At 27.1% G+C, this 24,010-nt stretch overlaps 1 protein-coding gene and 1 pseudogene across 1 annotated transcript in view; one reads left to right on the top strand and one right to left on the bottom strand.

The window, feature by feature from the left end:
• The window catches only part of LOC142325381 (activating signal cointegrator 1 complex subunit 3-like), a 45,940-nt gene extending 37,243 nt beyond the window's left edge, over positions 1 to 8,697 (top strand). Inside the window, 3 exon segments of the mRNA XM_075367081.1 lie at positions 1,882 to 2,050; positions 6,544 to 6,728; positions 8,497 to 8,697. Of these exon segments, the coding sequence (XP_075223196.1) occupies positions 1,882 to 2,050; positions 6,544 to 6,728; positions 8,497 to 8,566 (424 nt within the window). The 3' untranslated portion in view covers positions 8,567 to 8,697.
• Positions 8,698 to 10,513: 1,816 nt separating this feature from the next.
• LOC142325746 (GTPase-activating protein and VPS9 domain-containing protein 1-like) overlaps positions 10,514 to 24,010 on the bottom strand; it is a 33,765-nt pseudogene continuing 20,268 nt past the window's right edge.

The following is a 24,010-nucleotide window of genomic DNA, read 5'->3' as shown; positions in this document are numbered from 1 at the left end:
TGAAGTTCCAGGAGGGACAATTTATGTCCCTCCTGGAACCTCAAGAACGGTATTGCCAGTTTCAGCAAGACGGCGTCCTACATGCCACACGTCTCAAGAAACCATGGATTTTCTGCAAGAGTTCTTTGATGATCAAATAATAAGCAAGGACTTATGGCCTCCAATAGGAGGCCAATAGTGAGGTCAGGAGACCTCACATCTCCTGACTACCACATCTCCCAAAAACAATCCTCACACTATTGATGAACTTAAAGTCAATATTACAGACTTAATCACAAATATTTCCAATGCAACTCTTAAAAAGGTTTCTGCTAATATGCTGAAAAGAGTCTGTGCGTGTATAACCGCAAGGGGTGGGCATTTTGAGCATATTCTTTAACAATTATGTAAGTAATAGCTTTTTATTAAATCTCTTTTGTAAGTAACAAATATATTTTTTATTCCACCTAAATTTCCCTTTCTTAAATTACATTTAAAATTGGGTAACAGGACTAAAAAATCACTCTGTAGTATGATTGATACATAAAATGGCCTCCCTTTTATCAAAATTTTCAGTAACATCCGAGCACAATTGTGGTTCAGTGTTATGTAATTAGATGTTAACTCATCTTTGGGTTCATGGATTGTTGCGTGTACCTAACTTTTCACACAATTCCAAAGGAAATGGAAACAGTGGTGTTAAATTGTATGATCTTGGAGGTCAGTTGATATGACTGTTTGAAGGAAAATTATGCATCTGAACTTTGTTCTCAGTAGTCGTAATTTCATTGATTTATTAATGCTAATCTATTCTGAAAGCCATTTTCATTTTCAAAAAAAAATAGAACTTGATAATGCTTTCAGCCCATTATTTTTGCTGGATATGCATTGCCCAAAATGCGACAATTTTGCTAGTTAATATCCTCATTAATAAAATGGGCTCATCACCAAAAATAATTTTCTTGTAGAAAGCTGTTTTGTTTTCAAGAATTCAGTCAACTAGCAAATGATATCTTTAGTCTCCTGGGTTTAATTACTGTGTCAGTTGATCCTTGTATGATTGTAAAGCCAAATATTTTTTTTTAATTTATCATGTAGTGGTCTCGGTAGTGCCTAATTTCTGCTAACAGCTTTGAATTAACATTCTTGGATCTTCAGCAACACTTTTATTAACCAGTACAATATTTTTCCCTTTAAGACACTCAGGAAGCTGTACATCTTTTACAGATCATGTTTTCTTAAATTTATGTAAAAAACAGTGCTGAACATAACATTCACAATGCGATGCCTAACTCCCAGCAATTAGGCATTATCTGTTACCAAATTATGTGGACTGAAAAAAATTACAAAGTTCTGAAGTGTGATTTTGTAATATGTGTTTTAAGCTTGAAGCTTGTTTGTATGAATATGGAATTGAAATCTTATACGGTATGAAAAATACAATACGAATATAAAATACAATGTCTGACTCGGGTAGGGATGTGTTTATTCTTTTGCGTATTACTGCATAACTAAAAGATGATATATGTGGAACACAACTATCAAACAGTGCTACCACTTGACAAGCATAACTGGATAATACCTGGTAGCTCTTATTGAACAACTTTTTGTTTCTATTTTTATTTTATTTTTTTCATATTAAGTATAAAATTATGTTTACTTCTAATTTTACATAATTATTATTAATTTGCATTACTAATTAATTATAGTTAATTGTTTTTTGCTCTGGTGATGTAAGTTGCATGTTTCATATTGGTTACTAGATATAGTTCTACTAATTGATTTCATTTTGTGTTAGCAACATTTCTAATATTTTTTGTTCTAAATATTCACAAATTTATCTCTAGTTTGTCTCTTCAGTACTTTAAAAATTTTTTTACTTGGATTTTTGTTTTTCTGCAGTGAACTGGCCAAGGATTGCCCATTGCCAGTAGACCCATTAACAATGGATTCTCCACACACAAAAGCATTATTGTTATTTCAAACTCATTTTTCACGCCTACCATTATCTATGTCTGATTATTACACAGATCTTAAATCTGTTCTTGATCAAGCAATCAGAATATTGCAGGTAAGTATTTATAAAATGTTTACAGTTTAGTAAATATTATTATTTAGTTAAATATCTGTTTCTTTTTTGTTTTTCTAAGCACATCTTGTGGTCTTATGATAGAGATTACACCATCCAACAATGATTTTGTTAAATGAGAGTGAATAACTGATTCTTATAGTATTTTTCATGCTGATTTCAAATATGAAATTCTTTTATCAGGCTTAGTTTTTTGTAACTACTTTCTTATTTTCAGGTAGTATTATGCATGAACACCATACACATAGCATTTTGTGAACGTATTTTATTATATTATCAACTAAATAGCTTTTGTTTATTTATTACAGTCCCTTAATTGTATCACATTGATTTATTAGACATTAAGTCATCTTGCTTATTATTTACACACTAATTAAAACGAACAAGAAAGACTCATTCTTCCTTTTTTCATCTTACTTCAAAAATATCATTCACTCAATAATTATTTTTGTCATTATTATATTTACTTACAAACTGTTGCACAGACTTGAGAAATATTTTTAATTCTTATTTAAATGTGAGTTCTCGTATGTGTAATATTCAGTTTTGTAGTTTGCTTTTGTATTTTCAGGTTTTTCAGTAAAGTGAGTGAATGTTTATTAAATTAGCGTGTTTATAAAGTATTTCTTTTTAAACAATATCATTTATTGCAGTGTATTAATGCCTCAGAGTTGTGTTAATCATACAAACAATTTCTCTACATCTGTGGTGAGGTAACATTGAAGTCATAGAAAAGAAGTATAACTCCACTGATAAAAAAGTCATATGAACTGTACTTTGGATGTAAATTAGGTAAAGAATGTAATTTAGGTACTTAGGATGTAAATCAGGACAAATCTTGGGCTCCTCATATTTGCTGTGCTTGTTGTGTAACATTGTTCACTGGTTGGTAAATGGATCTCATCTCATGCAATTTGCAATTCCAATGGTTTGGAGAGAACTGAAGGATCTTACCGCAGACTGTTATTTTTGTGTAATAAAGATATCTGGGATAACAGCTAAAACTAGGTGTACTGTTGAATAACCTGATATTCCCTCTGTCATGTGGCCAGTGCCACATAGCCAAGAGCTTCCAATTCCAGTACCACCACAAACATGGAACTTAGATGAAGATGAAAATATCAAATCTTGTGCTGACTTATCAGGCGATGAAGAAAGTGATCCAAACTTTTTAGAAAATAGATATACTGAACCCTATTTAATTAAATGATCTGGTTCGTGATCTAAATTTATCAAATAATCAAGCAGAAATATTGGCATCTTTTACAACTGAACACTAAAATAAGTGCTTTCTGAGATAAGACAGTAAAAATTTGAATATTTCTTCTCTCAGTTCAAAAACTTATATACTGTAATGATGTGGACTATACAGTAATTCAAATTATGCAGATAATAATACAAGGTCGTTGGTTGACTGATTCACCATTAACTACTCTTCCTCATATTGAACCTCATAATTTATATGTTTTTAAAGGACATCATGAATTGGCAACACTACCTGGGCTAATGCAATGCACTTATAAACAGTTAGCATCAATTCTTACACCTGAATTAGATGAAGGACAAGTTGATCAGGTATTTAATTTTTTCCTGGTATTTTTTAAACATTCTGTAATGTTAATTATGGAATTAGAGAGTATTAGTGAACTAGTTCGATCAAATATTTATTAGATTTGATGATAAAATTAGAGATGGTGGTATGTTAAATACATTACAATATATAATATATACAATAATTAAAGATGTAGCTGATAAAAATAATACAGTTTGTTCTGTTCTTAAAAATAATTTTTTTTTGGTTTCTTTTAGGAACTTAGATATTGTATGCTATTGTATTTTACGTAGAACTTTCTTTTTTCTTAAAAGTGTGTGAATGCCATGATGTTTATTAAATAAAACAAGTTATTATAAAGTAAGCTAAAACTAATTATCATGATATATAACAACAAACACAATGTTGAACTGATTTACAAGTGTGTTAGATAAGGTAAGTTAAGTTAGATAAGGTAAGTTGTAACCATATTTTAAGGGTCATTCTTTTAGAGGAGTTGTAAAAATCATCTGCAGTAGAAGTCAGAAATATGAAAACAAAAATTATTTTGAATAATATCATTTGGTATACTAGATTTAAAATTATTTTCTCTGTTAAAAAACATCTAAAAGTTGTTTTACATCATTCGTAAAGTTTAATGCAAAATGTTAATAAAAAACTGAGTTGCTGAAGAAAAATATTCAATGATTATCGCACTTGTTTTTTTCTTTAAATAAACTCAATAAAAATTCCAGTTATATATAAAAAGTTAATTTAAATTTCACATACTTCAAAATTCTACATAGTAAAAAAGCATTGAAATTGTTTGAAAATTTTCTCACTGCTTCAGCTTAAGTTTTGTTTATATTTAAAATAAGTGTAATTTATTTAATTTAAAAACAGTATAAAGGATCTTTAGTTTTTGTTTGATGTGTAATTTATTAAATTTTGTGGTGTAATAGGTTTTGACTTATCATTACTCTTGCAGGTACTATTGTAGACTTAACTCGATTTCCTAATCTACGGGTATTGCAGTATTATATTTGATTTTACTTAAGTTTACATTTTTATTACTATTTTTCCCATGTAACTAAGTATCAAGACTTAAATAAAAACAATTGCATAATTCCTGTGTATGCCAATTCTTATCTGTGGTTGTGCACAACTATGTTATGATGATTACACTGATTTTTGTTGTAAAACATAAGTTGTGTGTCACCTTATATTAATTTTTATTTTTTATTAAAATTTTCAATACCAAATTCATAAACACAAAAAATTATTTTTTAAAATTAACTGTTTAACAGTAGCCGTGCATACTAACTAATTAAACCCCCACCTATTTTTGTTTAGCGCCTGATATAAAATAATGTAGAATGATTAATGATAGCAATGGGTCAGTTGCTACTACAAAATATTATTTATTATATTAAACATTTGGACTATGTTTATACCAATGTGAATAGAAACTTTCCAATGTAATAATATTTAAATTGATACAATAACAGATGGCAATTTTTTTAATCTGTATAGCACTTTATATACACAATGAAATATTCAGCTCTCAACTTGCAAAGAGTTACCGCATAAGCAATTCACAATTCAATCAGACAAGCAAGGTCAGGGGCTACGAGTATCTTACGTTGCTGTATATTTTCTTAATTTTTTTGTTTCGTGATTAGTCAAGCAGACCTCTTGACAAATCATAAAACAGTTAAGTGAGACTGCAGAAATGCAGACGCTCTCTTAGCTGTAATGTTATATATATTTTTTATAATAAAAAAACAACTTGAACAACCCAAGTTCAGAATTGCAAAGTAAATGAAATGACCATTACCTTACTTTTTTCTTTTCTTTATTCCAATAGCACATTTGTGGGATCCCGCATCATCAGTTATATATAAAATTACATATCAAACATAACAATTTTTTTTTTTTAGAATAAAAATTAAAAGATTAAAATTACTATCATATATACAAAACATGAAGTCAATTAAATAAAAATAACTACATATATTTAAATATGATGTCAATTAAGAATTAAAATTAAATTTTAAAATAAAATAATTAGAAAATGTATACCATGAATCTGGCTAGCCAATGTATTACTGACTGAATTTGAAATTATTTATATACATTCTGATAGTTGCTGCTTTTATAAGAGTGTCATCTTCATATTATGTCTGAAAGTTGATCAAGTTGGAAATTCTTTTTTGCTTATATATATAATGTCTCCAAGATGTCCAAACTTTTACTATTATTATTTAAATTAAATTTCTTGATTTTCTGAATATCAGATACAGAATATTTTTTATCAATAAGGTAACATTACATAAACCCAGTTTACCGTTTTTATAATTTCTAATGTGTTCTAAAAATCTAGTTTGATGCAGGATCCTGTGAAAGTGCTATTGGAATAAAGAAAAAAAAAGTCACTTCATTTGATTTATAATTCTGTACTTGGGTTGTTCAAATTAATTTTTGATTATAAAAAATACAATATATTGGTGTAGAGGAATATGGGTCATAAGTATTGACTTAAGAAAAATATATATTTGTTTGTAAACTACCCAATTTTGTTTTATTTTTAAACCATCCTATACGTTTAATTTCTGTATTTTCTCAGTTTTTACTGCATTATTATAATATCTAAGAAAAAGATATTAAACTATTTCAGCGAAGAAAAAACTTTTTTCTAACGTTATTGATTTGAATTGAATAAGCCCACATATTTTTAAAATATTCTGAGATTTAGGACTTCTATGTACAATGTTTTTAATTAATTCAATTGAAAATATTCTATCTTAAAGAAATTCTATAATCGTTTTTTTGATTTTCGCCTAAAATGTAAGACATCACACATTTTTTTATATGCATCATTACATTTTAATTTATTACTATATCTCTTATATATATTACATCAATTCTTTTGTTTTGTTTTTAGATATATAAAGTGATAAGAGAACTACCTGATCTAAAATTAGAGTTTTTTGTTCGTGGCTGTTGGGAAGGTGAAGAAGAAGATAAAGACAGAAAAATTAGCAGAAATGATAAAGAACCTCCTACTGTTCTTCATGCTGATCAAGAATATACACTTTGCATTAAAATGATTAGGTTAAATCAAACTAGGTAAAATAAATTTTTCACAAGCATTTAAAGATTTACCTCTATACTAATTAATAAAACTAGCGAGTTACTAAGAGAGTCCACATTAATAATGTTTACCTAATTCAGTTGTCTGTAATTATAACTATACAGAAAAGACACTTTTCCATATCTAAAACTTAAAGCAGTACAAGTTGATTTTAAGAGTTTTGACATACATACTGTTATTACAGTTATGTCAATTGTTGCAATTTTTTTTTCCTTTATTAGTATTGTTTCCTCATACTTGAGGAGACAAGTCTAACCCTGTGCCATCTCTGTTAACTGTGCAGGAATATGTAGTATGAAAAAAGTGCTGCTGTTTTTGGTTAGTTTAAAAATTCAAAGTGCATAAAATATTGAAACCATCTAAACATTATTGTGAAGCGAGTTCATGATTATCTGGTTACCAATGACCACTAGATAAGATAAAATGATCTTATTAATAGAAGTTTGAGGTTAAATCATGACATTATACAATCATCCCCCAATATCATTGTATACTGTGATGATTAGTCCTGTACATATACCTTTTTAATTAAGTTGTTTGTTTTTGGTAATGACAGAATATTGCTGCAGTAATTAAAATTACTGTGTGATATATTCTATTCAGCCACACGCAACTTGCTGTTGAAAACAAAATTATCCGTAGTGATAATTATTTATATTAGAAACCTTTCTTTAAAAATGTGAATGAATAATTACTAATTAATTGTTAATCAATTCATGGTAAAGATTCATTAATTTTGTAGATTAATTATATGTAAACTGATAATGTCTGCTGCATAAAAAATGTATCTTTCAACACAAAACTTGCCAGTTTTTCACTATATGTACATTCAGGTTTATAATAATTTATTAGAGCGCTTATTTTATTAAGCATATCATATTTAAAACAAAGCTAGTTATTTATTTTTTCTAAACTTGTATATCTATTGAAATTATTTCTAGAGAGAAAAGGACATGCACCTAAATTTTCTAAAGCAGTAGAACCTGGTTGGTTCCTAGTACTTGGCAGTATTGGAACTCAAGAATTGCTTGCATTGAAAAGAGTAATGCCTGTTACACATCATACAACACAACAGCTTCTATATACAACTCCAGCAGCAACAGGTATTTTACTTTTTTTTCTCATTTCATTGTAATTTATGTTACAGGGGATGAAAGATATTTTAAATTTTGGTTTTATCAAATAATTTAGTGATGTAACCTCAGCTTACAAATCTCCAGTCTGTAATAAATTGAAAAGCATTTGCATTTTTGCTTGTCGGTTCATGATACTGATAAATATATGTCGTCATAAATAAAAAGATATGGATGAGAATGTGTCACCATATTTTGTTGTGAATGTTTCTTTAATTTTCACTTTTGGCAGTTTTATGTGGTTGTTCATATATATTTTCTGAAAATCCTGTTTACATCTACAGTGGTTATTATAATCATTTGTTGAATTGTAGGCTGTATGTTTAATTGGATCCAGCTCATTTCAGTAATCGATATCATTGAATATTCATTCATCTAACTGTAAAACTCTCAGTAGAATCGTTAACTTGCATTAAACACAATTAGATAGTGAACAACATTTAAATAAATGCCATAATCTCAAAAAATTAGGATATTCTTATTTGAGACACACTAATGCAATACCCTTGAAGCATTAAAATGAAAGTACTTGTAATTGACATTTTTGATATAGGTAAATTAAATTTTTTTTGTATATAAACTGAGTAATGACAATTTCTTTTTGTTTTAGGCCGTCATGTACTTACACTATACATTATGTCAGATACATACCTGGGACTAGATCAACAGTACAACATTAAGATGGACATACTGCCACCAATTGCAGCAAAAACTGTTGATATGTATTAAATAATATTTTGTATAGATAATGTACATAAAGTTTTGTAAATATGTTATTTAATTATACAATTTAATTATTATAATAAAAGGTAAAACAATATTTTTTATAGGAAATAAAAATAAATAAGAAAGAGTGTTTTTTGTTTTTTTTTATTAAGTGAACATGAGGTACAGTTTATTGGGTGCTGCTTTTTACTTTTCTTAGCTTCTTCATTCATTTATTGTAGAAGTATTTGAAACCCATTATCAAAACTTATTGTACACTTTTTTATTTTTGTTTGTTATTAATGATTGTACTTATCTTTTAATTTTACTTATTTTCTGTAAATTTTCAGTTCAGTATAGTACTTGAAAAGTACATCCACTTTTAATTAAATTTGTTATCAAAAAAAGAAATACTGAAAAATAATTGCGTAAGAAATGAACAAATTTTACCATAACATTAAATATACGATGAAAAAAAAAGAGTTTTGAAATTCAAAATCTAGATTATTTCTTTTATTGATAGCTTTAAAAAATTAATCATTTCATATTTTCAGATGAAATTTCAGACCTAACAATAAAAAGAAATTATCCAGATTTTGAATATTTAAAAAAAAAAAACTTTTAGATAGATGATAGATAGAGACTACATAATAAATTACCATTAAAGAAACCTACATATAAAAAAGAAATTAACATTGTGAGTAAATTTACCCAATTAAACAGTTCTTTAGTAAATATAAAATTGGTTATAAAGTTAAGGCTATAAAAGTTAAGCTTCTTTAAAATAAAAAACAAAATTCTAAATTATCAACACAGTTAATTAATAAAAGAATATATCCCAATTAATATGTTAATGAAATTAATTCACTTTAAACAATGAACAGATTAACAATAAAGCAGATGTCCTTCTCAAGAACTTCAATTTACTGAAAACAGGTAATAAATAAGAATTAAAAGATAAGTACAACCATTAATAACAAATAAGCATGAAGAAGGCCAGATAAAGACATGACGTCAAAAAGGGAAATAAAGAGGGCCTTGACTAAATGCTATATAAAAGGGTAACAAAAATTTAAAAGTATCACTACAATAAGTTTTGACTATGGAGTTGTTCTGCTGCATCAATATATTGTAAACGAATGAAGTCAAATAGTTTCATTTCTGTTCCATCTCAAATCAATTTCCAAATCAGTTCCATTTCAGTCAAACAGAACATTTATCAATACATAATTTAAAAAAAAAATTAATTATGATGGTTTATGTGAAAATTATACAAAATTCAATTAAGCTGTAGCTATTACAGTTTTATATAAAACTGTATATAAAATTTACTACTATATATATATCTACACATTATTAATGATGAATCTGCCATACCTGTAAACAAAAAAAAGCTTACTTTGACTATATACATAGAGAAAGAGAGAGAATTGATGATTACAAATTTATCTTACATTTCAACAAGTTAAATGTACCTACAATACAAGATATCATATTTTCAAGCAATTACTACCATCTAAATCTTTAATAATTCTTTTTTTTTTATTAAAATAATATAGCAAATAATAGAATAAACATTAATAATTTTCAAAGAATTAATATCAAATGACTTTTTAATAAAATATTAAATATCTTTTGAGTTTTTATAATATACATTAAGCACAATCAGTTTTTTAAAAATAAAATTTGTTTTAATTGAGAATTATAATGTTAATTAAAAAATACTTTCATACAAGAGATAATTTTTATTATTTCATTAATTACAAGGCACAAAAAAATATTTGTTTCCCTTTTTCTATTAACTTTTTTAATTTTATTTAAAAAAATATAATTTTTAAAGCTATACATCTAATTGTATTATTATAATTATTTTTTTATCAGTTTATTTCATAATAAATAATACACAATTGCTTGTATGGCGCATTAAATAATTTTAAATATTAATAAACAAACTGAATGAGTTTATTTTTAATAAGAAGGATCTGTAATTTAATTTACTATATTATGTATTTAACAAAACGACAATATTATGTAACAATGCAATAAATTATTTGCTACATTTTTCATGAATATATGATACATATAAGTCCTGATAGTTAACTAGACTTTACTTCAAGCAGCATAGTCATTCTGTCTATGAAGTGCCAACAATGTGTATAATTATCTATACATCTGTATTGCAGGAAATCCTACCTCCACTTTTTTTTAAAATATGTTAATAAACACCAATCTTTTTTGCTCAGAAATCTTACAGAATTGTTATGCAGCTACATTGGCTATGCTAATCTTACATAACAGCCTATAATAATCCATCTTGTTTCTATGAAACATTGCTTCTAGTTAAATGACACATGCCAGCCTTCATAGCACAAGTGGTAGCATCTCGGCCTTTCATCTGGAGGTCCTATGTAGCAAAAATATAATGTTATAAACTACCTAATTTTACAATTCATTATATTTAAAAAAGAACTATCAGGAAAAATTGACAGTATTTATATTTACTAGATAGGAAATATATAAATTTAACAAATAATTTCTATCCATATCTATTTACTTATTTCTTGAAATATCATTATTTAGAAGTACTTTCTCAGCAATTTAAATGTAAGAATAAATAAATATTCTGATTATTCATTAATTAGAGCAAATCTTGCTTTTTAACACAAATTTACACAAGATATGTATATTGAAATAATATTATTAAATAATGCATTATTAAAATTCATACACAAATGCTAATAACATTTTTCTTTTTTAACAGTAATTAGTGGGTTATAATTATGCTTCTAACCAAAAACCCAGAACTTAAATTTTCTCATGTCAGATTTATATACACATGCATACAGAGAAATAAAACTTTCTAAGTTTATGATAAAATCTACTAGTCTATTATTACATTTCATTATTCATTAAAGATAAATTTGTGACACAAATTAATTTTTAAAAAAATATCAATCTTATCTCCAAAGATCATTAATCAAACGAGAATTGCTCCTACTGAAAAGACAGATTTTCATTTTAATTACATAATATGAATACACAATAATAAAATTACAATTTCTGTACACAATATTGAATGTCAATATCCACGCATAAAAAAATTTTTTTTTTTTTTTGTCTTCAGTCATTTGACTGGTTTGATGCAGCTCTCCAAGATTCCCTATCTAGTGCTAGTCGTTTCATTTCAGTATACCCTCTACATCCTACATCCCCAACAATTTGTTTTACATACTCCAAACGTGGCCTGCCTACACAATTTTTCCCTTCTACCTGTCCTTCCAATATTAAAGCGACTATTCCAGGATGCCTTAGTATGTGGCCTATAAGTCTGCCTCTTCTTTTAACTATATTTTTCCAAATGCTTCTTTCTTCATCTATTTGCCGCAATACCTCTTCATTTGTCACTTTATCCACCCATCTGATTTTTAACATTCTCCTATAGCACCACATTTCAAAAGCTTCTAATCTTTTCTTCTCATATACTCTGATCGTCCAAATTTCACTTCCATATAAAGCGACACTCCAAACATACACTTTCAAAAATCTTTTCCTGACATTTAAATTAATTTTTGATGTAAACAAATTATATTTCTTACTGAAGGCTCGTTTAGCTTGTGCTATTCGGCATTTTATATCGCTCCTGCTTCGTCCATCTTTAGTAATTTTACTTCCCAAATAACAAAATTCTTCTACCTCCATAATCTTTTCTCCTCCTATTTTCACATTCAGCGGTCCATCTTTGTTATTTCTACTACATTTCATTACTTTTGTTTTGTTCTTGTTTATTTTCATGCGATAGTTCTTGCGTAGGACTTCATCTATGCCGTTCATTGTTTCTTCTAAATCCTTTTTACTCTCGGCTAGAATTACTATATCATCAGCAAATCGTAGCATCTTTATCTTTTCACCTTGTACTGTTACTTCGAATCTAAATTGTTCTTTAACATCATTAACTGCTAGTTCCATGTAAAGATTAAAAAGTAACGGAGATAGGGAACATCCTTGTCGGACTCCCTTTCTTATTAGGGCTTCTTTCTTATGTTCTTCAATTGTTATTGTTGCTGTTTGGTTCCTGTACATGTTAGTAATTGTTCTTCTATCTCTGTATTTGAACCCTAATTTTTTTAAAATGCTGAACATTTTATTCCAGTCTACGTTATCGAAAGCCTTTTCTAGGTCTATAAACGCCAAGTATGGCGGTTTGTTTTTCTTTAATCTTCCTTCTACTATTAATCTGAGGCCTAAAATTGCTTCCCTTGTCCCTATATTTTTCCTGAAACCAAATTGGTCTTCTCCTAACACTTCTTCCACTCTCCTCTCAATTTTTCTGTATAAAATTCTAGTTAAGATTTTTGATGCATGACTAGTTAAACTAATTGTTCTGTATTCTTCACATTTATCTGCCCCTGCTTTCTTTGGTATCATAACTATAACACTTTTTTTGAAGTCTGATGGAAATTCCCCATTTTCATAAATATTACACACCAGTTTGTATAATCTATCAATCGCTTCCTCCCCTGCACTGCGCAGTAATTCTACAGGTATTCCGTCTATTCCAGGAGCCTTTCTGCCATTTAAATCTTTTAATGCTCTCTTAAATTCAGATCTCAGTATTGTTTCTCCCATTTCATCCTCCTCAACTTCCTCTATAACACCATTTTCTAATTCATTTCCTCCGTATAACTCTTCAATATATTCCACCCATCTATCGACTTTACCTTTCGTATTATATATTGGTGTACCATCTTTGTTTAACACATTATTAGATTTTAATTTATGTACCCCAAAATTTTACTTAACTTTTCTGTATGCTCCGTCTATTTTACCAATGTTCATTTCTCTTTCCACTTCTGATCACTTTTCTTTAATCTTCTTTCACCAGTTTGCACTTCCTGTTTATAGCATTTCTTAATTTTCAATAGTTCCTTTTACTTTCTTCATCACTAGCATTCTTATATTTTCTACGTTCATCCATCAGCTGCAATATATCGTCTGAAACCCAAGGTTTTCTACCGGTTCTCTTTATTCCGCCTAAGTTTGCTTCTGCTGATTTAAGAATTTCCTTTTTAACATTCTCCCATTCTTCTTCTACATTTTCTACCTTATCTTTTTTACTCAGACCTCTTGCGATGTCCTCCTCAAAAATCTTCTTTACCTCCTCTTCCTCAAGCTTCTCTAAATCCCACCGATTCATCTGACACCTTTTCTTCAGGTTTTTAAACCCCAATCTACATTTCATTATCACCAAATTATGGTCGCTATCAATGTCTGCTCCAGGGTAAGTTTTGCAGTCAACGAGTTGATTTCTAAATCTTTGCTTAACCATGATATAATCTATCTGATACCTTCCAGTATCGCCTGGCTTTTTCCAAGTGTATATTCTTCTATTATGATTTTTAAATTGGGTGTTGGCAATTACTAAATTATACTTCGTGCAAAATTCTATAAGTCGGTCCCCTCTTTCATTCCTTTTGCCCAGCCCGTATTCACCCACTATATTTCCTTCCTTGCCTTTTCCAATGCTTGCATTCCAATCTCCAACTATTATTAAATTTTCATCTCCTTTTACGTGTTTAATTGCTTCATCAATCTCTTCGTATACACACTCTACCTCATCATCATCATGGGCGCTTGTAGGCATATAGACGTTAACAATCGTTGTCGGTTTAGGTTTTGATTTTATCCTTATTACAATGATTCTATCGCTATGCATTTTGAAATACTCCACTCTCCTCCCTATCTTCTTGTTCATCACGAAACCTACTCCTGCCTGCCCATTATTTGATGCTGAGTTAATTACTCTAAAATCACCTGACCAAAAGTCGCCTTCCTCTTCCCACCGAACCTCACTAATTCCTACTATATCCACATTTGTCCTACCCATTTCCCTTTTTAAATTTTCTAGCCTACCAACCTTTTTCAAGCTTCTAACATTCCACGCTCCGACTCGTAGAATGTTATTTTTTAATTTTCTGGTGACCCCTTCCTTAGTAGTCCCCACCCGGAGATCCGAACGGGGGGACTATTTTACCTCCGGAATATTTTACCAAGGAAGGCGCCTCCATTATTGCTATGTGAAAATGCAGAGAGCCACATTTTCTTGGAAAAAAAGCAGCTTTTTATATTTGTAAATGTTGGAAGCTCTTAAAATATTACATAAAAAAATAACAATAACAAATGCCAACTGTAAATATCATGTTAGTGTTTCATAATTTCATAAAGAGAATAAATATATTTTAAAAATGAAGTATTTATTGCTATATAACAGCATTGCCAGACAATCTGCTGTACATATATACACATGTGCGCATGCACACGCACACACACACACACACAATAAATAGAATATTGTAAATTATCAATTCTACAAAAAAAAAAACAATATTTAATTAACATATGTAAACATTATGCTCTTTAAAATAGTATATACTACTTAATTGTATAAATAAATATTAATTATTCTTTCAAAAACTTTACTAATAAATGCATTATTTAAAGGTCATAAATGAGATATAATTTTTTATATACTAGCAAAATGGTAATTCATATTCCTTCAAAATTATTATTAGCAAAATATGACGAACAAAACTGTTCTATTATCATAATTATTCTTGACTAGACTGAGCTTCAGAATAATCAAATCGATACATCTGTAAGACACTTTTAACTTTTACAAAAGAGAATTAATATTAATTACTGTTTTGATAATAGTTATATAATAGCTCTCAACAAATTTAAAAATAATATTCTGTTAGATTTTACATTTAGAACCCTATGTTGCTTGAGATTAAAAGATGTGAAAATAAGGATAAAATACCTCTATTGCATTAATAAACCATTTAGAAAAAATGAAAGAAAACTAATACAACACACCTGTGGAAATAAAAAAATCACAAGTTAGCATCTTTTTTATTGGGTTTGTTAAACTAAAAAAAATTGTTATTTAACTTAACACTGCCAAAAATAAAATCCTATTTGGAAAAGGATTGCATGTTTGAATAAATTTATTGATATAATAAAATAACAATATAAATGGTTAAAATGGAGAAAAAATATTTTGATCTAAATTAATATTCATTGCAGCCACAAAAAGAAAAGCCTCATGAAACAGAATAATTAAAAGTAAATACATTAATTATTTAAAATATACAAACATATATTCAACACTAATTATAAACCAAATATTACTGTAAAAAACTAATTTAAAAATCATTTATGACCAATAAATGAAAAAGAAAATAATAACAACATACAAAAAAAATCTTTAAACAAAGATAACACAATAAAACAATGATTACAACAATGTACAAATTTAACTTAAAAAATACAACATAAATTTTTTAAAATGCACCATTGTACTGTAAAATAGTAATTAAAAAATTTAACTACAAAAATATAACCACAAATAATTTGTCACATTCTTAACTCAATTATTTAACTGTCTATATATTCTTTTAAACCTTCATTTACTATACAAAAAAAAAATCTATTTACTTTTAACAATTAGTCTCAATGACTTTTCATCATAGATTTAATATTAAAACAAACAGATGAAGATCATTATAATCTAATAATGATGAGTGATGCGTCACTAACTTTAGTACAAGAAAAGTTTTAATACTTTTTCCTTCAAACCTTATTAAATTCTCTTATCACAAAAAAAAATTAATTAAAAAACCGAAAACTTTAGATTGGTGAAAAAGAAAATTCAGCTAATACAATGTTCTTTGTAAACTGTCACAATTATTATTCTGAATTTAAGAGTAAATAATGGTAACTGTTTAACTCATGACTGAAATAGAAGTGACATTTGCTGCTTTTGTGTAACAAAAATTCTTGATCTGGTAGAACAATTATATTAAAAAAATTTAATAAAAACTTAATCCATAAACTATCCTTAAAACTTGAGCCCATGGCAATAAAGAAACATTCAGTAAATACAGCTATAAAATTAATTCAGACCATTCTATTTCATTTTATACATTTTTCACATTTGGTCATTTACTGAGAAACAATTACCAGTGGTGCTTCTTTTAACAACAAAAAAATAAGTAGCAAAACCAAAAGAATTATATATTTTCTTAGCAGGCTGTTATATAGTATTATCTTGAAGGTTATGTAAATAAAAAAGGTTTATGTTTTACAAGAACAAAAATGAAGAAAAAAAATTATGTATTTCTGTTCATACATTTGCACGACTAGTAATGCACTATATATAATGAATGAATGATAGTCATTGTTACTCTGAATACTATTTATATGACTAACACCTAGTTTATAAAAAAGTAAATTTTAAATAAGTTAACAAAAACATGCCTAAGTTATCAAACCTAAGATTTGTTAAAAAAAGTTATGAATTTTTTCACCAATAACCACTGTTTTAATAAAATTCAATCATATAATGATATATTAATCAGTCAAAAAAAAAAATTATTGATAAAAAAATGAAGCTCAAATAATTGTTCATAAAATATTAAAATTAAAATAACTGAATATACATTATAAAACTTTTATCAGCTGCCATTCTCCCTAACTGAATAAATGGGCGACACATAATACTGTTAGAATAAATAATTAAACCGCAGTTTTACTGAACTATGAACTCGCTTTTCCATTGTTTTTTACTTAAACTTTTTTTTAACAATAAAAGAAACAATTTAGTTAATCAGTATGTTATACTTGTGTATAACATTATGCACAATTAAAAAAAAAAGAAATTTATATAAATATATTATAAGAATTATTAAAACTTTATATATACTACATATTATGTTCAATTATAACTAAAAATAATAAAAATAAAAATTATTTTACTTAAATATCAGTATGAGTTTTTATAATAATAAACAGACTATATAAAACAAGAATTATTGCAATTTTACAATAAAACAGAAAAGTTACATTTAATAAGACCCTTATTCTTTATAATGGAATAAGTAAAAATGTCATCTTTCAGTTAATTTATTTGTGAAAACTGATAAGAGAAATAAATTGATAACAAGTTATTTATTCTTAAAGTTAAATTGTTATACAAAAAATTCATAATACATTTAAATAACTACAGTTATAAATATACAAAGTAAAGCAAGTAGCATTTTTTAAAGAAAAAAATTACCGTAATTTTAAATAGAAATTAATACTTTTATCACTAAAACCTCAACTATTAAATTTAAAAGAGTGCATGTATCTGTTACTATAAATGCACTACTAAATATATACTTCACTACTTGCTCTTTTTCAATAAAGTTACCTTAAGTATACCACAATACATATATTGCAAGCATGCATTAAAAAAACAACAGATATTATTAAATGCAAAAATATATATATATACTACTGTTCATTATATTTAATCATAGTAAATAATAATTTAATCACTGACAACATAATCCATGGTCTTAATGAATTCAATAGCTGAGCAGAACTGGACCCACCAATACCTAACTTCACCTTCCAGACGACTGCCATAAAAACTGTTAATATACTGAATGGTTGATAAAAGAGAAGGAGGATTTGCCTAAGAACAAAATAAAAAATTAAATATTAATCTAAATATTTTTTACACAGAAAAATTCTTGTAAGTGTATGGTCACAAACACAATCACTAGTATACTCTCCAGATGGTACTACTGCTGGTGGTCCATTCCAGGCCTACAATTCTGCAATTTTGTCTTGAAATCACAGTTTCTATTGACTTTGGTAGGGACTAGACATTTTTGGTTACTTTGTAATATTCCATTTAGAACCATTTCTGATATGTCAAAGCGTAATTCATTTCTATTTATTGTTTATTTTTTTTTAATGGATTATACTATTTCTTTTAGTTGATATTTTCTCTCAACCACTTGAAAGTTGTTCTATTTTAAAAGTAAAAATTTAATTAATTTATGTGAAATTATAAATTATAAAAAAAAAATCAGTTAATATTTATGCGTGTGTAACCTTGTTGATTGTTTTTCTTACATTTTTACAATTTTAAAAATATGAGGGATATCTAAAGTAGAGATCGCTGGGAAATTTCTCTCCTTATGGTTGGCAAACCTGTGTCGTTCATGGCCACATCAGTAATGTACACACTGCATTTTTGTCTGTAAGTTGTAGGGTCACCTACAACTTTGCATATAATGCAATTATATTTATCTATTTATTGATCTATATGATAATTTTATGTAGTTCTTTGTTAAAAGTTAAAAATATTATTAACTAATACAGAGTTCAATGTTAGATATGAAAGATAAAATATATTTTTAGTGTAATTATTAAGATTAAACATACTTTCATTTCAAAACAGAAATTAATGATTTTTAAAATAATTCTTTCAAAATTCAATTTTTTGAAACTTAGAACTTATGCTTTTTATATCTGAAAGGGAAAAATAACAATAGTCTATAAATATTACATAACATCATTAAATAAATAGATTTATAAATATTAAAATAACATCTATTAAATTTGAATGGTTTCACAAGTTAAACTAGTAGTAATTTTGTGGAAAAAACTGTCCATGTCCATGAAATTCACGTTTGAATATTATGGATTCAGGGAAGTATCAATTAAATTGTTTTACTAAAAATCACTGTTTTCTAGAAAATAATCAAATGTAACTTAAGTAAGACTTCTTTGCGTGAGGTCTTCAATTATTATAAAAAGAAAAATGTAAAAATTTTGTTGTAGAAAAAGACATTTGTTGTAAGCACAGTAAATAAAGATTATACTTAATTTTATGTACTACTACGTATCAATATTGGTAGACACGGGCATACATGTATATATTCACTCAAAATAATTTTCTTGCAAAAGATGAATAAGTACACGTATTATTAATATCCAAACTGGGTTAAAAATCAACAAAGGAAATGCATACATTTGCTTTAAAAGTGTTTGATAGTAAAGATGTTACTCTTTACTGCACTACAAAATATAATATCTTAACACTGAAACATGGATTTTGCTACATGAAATGTATTATAAGGGTCAGGAGTTATTATACAAAGCTACAAATACAGTTATTTTGCATAAGCTCCAAATTTTCTTTCTATAACATACCCAACCCTCTTCAGATTTCATATGAATTAAAAAAGAAAGGCATACAAAGAAAAGAATAAGTATACATATACATGATATGAATCTTATCTTAACTGCAATAAACATATTAATGCAGGTTGGAAACGTATATAAATTTTTAAAAGCATCACTAACTTCCTTAAAATGATATTTTTCCCCAAACCGAAAAATATGGTTCATATTACCATAAATTAGTCTTAAAATACAGCACCAGAAGGATATATTCATATTATGTTAAAAGAAAAGTATTTCCTACAAGTTGACGGTTGTTTTTTTTTTCTTTATATTCTCAGAAGTTTGAAACTTTCAATAAATTGTTAAAACAAAGTAAAATTTGTTACCTAAAATAACTACAAATAATTCAGACACTTTTGTTTTATTAATTAAACTTGGGGTAAAACATTATGAAAGTTTCTTCAAATCAGAAAACTGTTCTAAATGAGTATTAATTTTTAGATTATTTTAGTAACTGTTTGTAAGTAAACATGAACTGTATTCAGTAAACATGTCTAATTAGAACAACAGCAGAAAATAAATCGTGACACCAACTAAACTATAATATTTGAGGATAGAACTCAAAAGTGAAGATTCAAAGTTAATTTTGGCACTGTCATCAAAATAGTTAAAAGGAATTATTATCCAGTTCACCTTGTAAATAGAATCAATCTGTTCTTCACAAATATTACCAATCATTATTGGCTACTAACAAAAAAAAAAAGAATTATTGCTACAATATGAAAGAAAACATAGTTCTGAATAAACACTCATACCACCACTTATCAAAAACCGAAAATTAAAAAGATTATCTTTATTTCTTTATTTTGCAGGTTATCAACTAGACCTACCTACTGTAATTTTTTTTAATTAAATTTTTCCCTTTTAATAATAAATACAGATTATGTTTAAGATGAAGTGTTTGACAAATTACAAAAGTTAACTTTTATAATCCTAATTCCATATTTAATCATACAACTGACTTTTTCATAAATTTTCAGCGAATGATATTTCATAGTTGCAAAATCAGCATTAACAAAAACTAACGTTATAACTAGATAACCAGTATTACAAATGTACTTAAATATATTTCAGATAAGAAAATATCTTTACAGAGATGTGATAATTAAACTTGATTTTAATCAACCCAGAGATGATTTGATTTCCATGCATAAATCAACACATGTTTTTTATGAACCCCTATGTATAATTATTATAGTTATGGAATAAAAATATATATATTTTTTTTATTTTTTGTTTTTTTCACCAACATATTGACCACTGTGCTAATTAAATCCAATATTAACAACTTAACCACTAAAAAAATAAAAATACCAATAGTCAACTTTAGTGGGATCCACAAACAGTAATGGCAGTCATCATTGACAGCAGTGGAGTTTTGTCATTCATACAGATTTTGTGGTTAATAATAGTTTTATCAGTTAATGTATTTTGGTGGGACACCAAAACTTTTCTGTTTTTTTTTAATACATTTTTTTTTGTAATTAAAACCAAAACCTTGAATATTGAAGTATGTAGAGTAAATCAACTCCTTTGTTAAATTGTTAAAAAAGGGTATAATGTTTTCATAATTCTGAATCCATCTAGTAACAGCCTATATAACCTAGAAAAAATCTGCCTTTTGTGAATATAGAAAATCTTATCTTTTTTGTGAATAATGGAAATGTTATCAGCCCTGTCTAAATTGACAAATATTCATTGTTTATAGAAAATTTGCCTAACCTTAACATTCCAGAATCTAGTTCTACTTTATATATTTATGATAACTGATTAAAATCTGGCTACATTCAGATTAGTAATTAATTGCATGAAGGAGTATTAATATTCTCAACACATTGAACAAATCTAAAACTGTTAAAACTATTTCATACACATTTCTCTTAATGTGAGTTTTGTTCAGTTACTCTATAAAGCAGTTATTCGTTAATATTAAATATAAACAAATCTAATATAAATGTATGATGTATTAAATAAAGAGTACAGTTACCTTGATGAGAACATACACTAAAACTGGTATAAGATCATCAGCTGCAGGAACACTGCGATCAGATGCTAATGACAATAAATTCATGATAGTAGTACAACAATGAAATACACAGTATAACTTATCACGTGGTGTTTTATATGCTGATATTGCTGCTATATCAGCTTGGGCTGAAGGCCAAGGGCACTCATAATAATACATCTTTGGAATTTGTAAATCTTTGTGACTTGGTGTTATAACTTTAGAAAGCTTGTTCATGTGTTCATGCAGTACTCTGAAAAGAAAAATACTTTTTGTAGTAAACATTTTTTAAATCAACAAAATAATTATTTCATTCTTATTGTTTGTAAACTATCTTTACTGTAAAATTACATTTATAATTTGATGAGTGCTAACATATTACTTTTTGAGGTGTTAAGAAGGCAGCTACTACATTTTTATCCACCAAAATAATTACTAATGGTAATTAAAATATACTTAAAAATTTATTTTATAACAATTTTAATTTATAGCAGTGAGTATTTCTTGCTTACCTGTACTATATTCTAATGTTTTCAAGCTGTTAACTATAAAACATAAATACAAAATTGAATAATATTTTAATACATACATTGCATTACCTGTGATAAAATTAAATTGTGGGAAATTAATGTGAGAAAACTATTAAATTTACCGACTTATTCAAAAATATGCAGATCAAAGATACATGGAATATCGTAGATTGATTCTTAAAAATTTTAGAATTTCAGGTTGGTGTCTACTCAAATACTGTAGTATAATTTGTTTTATCAGTTACTTAGTTACTGGTTGATGGATTTCTCATTTATTAATAAAAAAAAAAAGTTTTAATGAGACAAAAAACAGAAATTCTACACCATTCTTTTACACATATATCCTGGATCCTACGTTCTAATTTATTACAATTGTCGACTTTGTTTAAAAAAATAAAAATTGGTTTAACACTCTACTCTCTTTTTTTCAGCAAGTGTTTTATACATCTCTATTCTCCGGTTAGTCTCTTAAAACTTACCTTTTATTTGCTGCTTTCAAGAATGATAAAAGAACTGGCACATCAGTATTATTTCTATGGTGAGAGGTATAAAGGACTTAAGTAAAAAAAATAAATAATTGTTTTTTTCAATGGTAACAACATGCATAAAAAAATTCTCTTTCAGATGGTATAAAAGGTTTAAGTCAATTATTATTATGATTGGTTTTACAAGCAGTGACACAAACGAGTTAATTCAATTTTTCAAACTTTTGGTTGGTAATATGGTCTTAATTCAACTTGTGTCTTTTTAAGTCATAAGACATCTTAATTCTTTTTGACCATATTTTTCTAACAATGTGAGGTCAGTATAAAAGACTTAAATCAACTTAATTCTATTTAAACATGTTTCATGTTAATTTTGGTCTGTTCAAAAAGGATTAGTCAATATTTTTATTTTGATATTACATAAAATTTGTCAGCCAACTAATTTTTTTAAACATATTTTTACATTCAGTAAATTTTATATACAAAATCAGATGATTTAGTAATGTTAGTATTCCTGATATTGTACAGCTGTTTTCTATAAGGTTACAAAATATTGTAGTGTGAGTATTAAGTTATATTATGACATTTTTTTTTGATAAAATGGAAAATATAATATTGTTCATTTAAAGTTACTTGTTAAAATTTAAAGTAATAAAATATGGGTGACCGCTCATGAAAGATATAGAATATGGCTTTAAGAAGCAACATTGAAAAAGAAGACTGGTAAATGGCATAATCTTTTTTGTTAATTCTAGGCGATATAAAATGTATTCTACTGTTTAGCCCAATTCTGCGAATTATCTTTCATTATTGAAATATTTTGATGTACTTCTGTTTCTCCAACTCAATTTTTGGTAAAGGATTTCCTTCTGCCATCAAATGTGTACAATTATAAAGAAAATACTTTAAAAAAAGTTACAACCAAGTATTTGCCTGAGTGATAATTCTGTTTGACATAATGACTTGTACAACTCATTAACTTGTTCTCATGTTTCAAATAACCTTTATTTTCTTTTTCCGATTAGCCTCTGGGAATTAATCTTCAGGTATAAATGAGGATGATATGTAAGAGTGTAAATGAAGTATAATCTTGTACAGTCTCAGTTCAACCATTCTTGAAGCATGTGATTAATTGAAACTCAACCACCAAAGAACACCGGTATCCATGATCTATTATTACCATCTGTATAAAAGTAACTGTCTTTACTAGAACTTGAACACTGGAACTCTCGATTTCCAAATCAGTTGATTTGGATGTTTGAAACAGCCTAAATTCTCATAATCTAACTCCCACACTTCAGATTATTCTTCTTTCCATAC

The sequence above is a fragment of the Lycorma delicatula genome, chromosome 5 (assembly GCF_047948215.1).
Source record: "Lycorma delicatula isolate Av1 chromosome 5, ASM4794821v1, whole genome shotgun sequence".
NCBI lineage: Eukaryota > Metazoa > Arthropoda > Insecta > Hemiptera > Fulgoridae > Lycorma > Lycorma delicatula.
The sequence above is the reverse complement of the archived record's forward strand: the minus strand, read 5'-3'. Positions and strand labels throughout refer to the sequence as shown.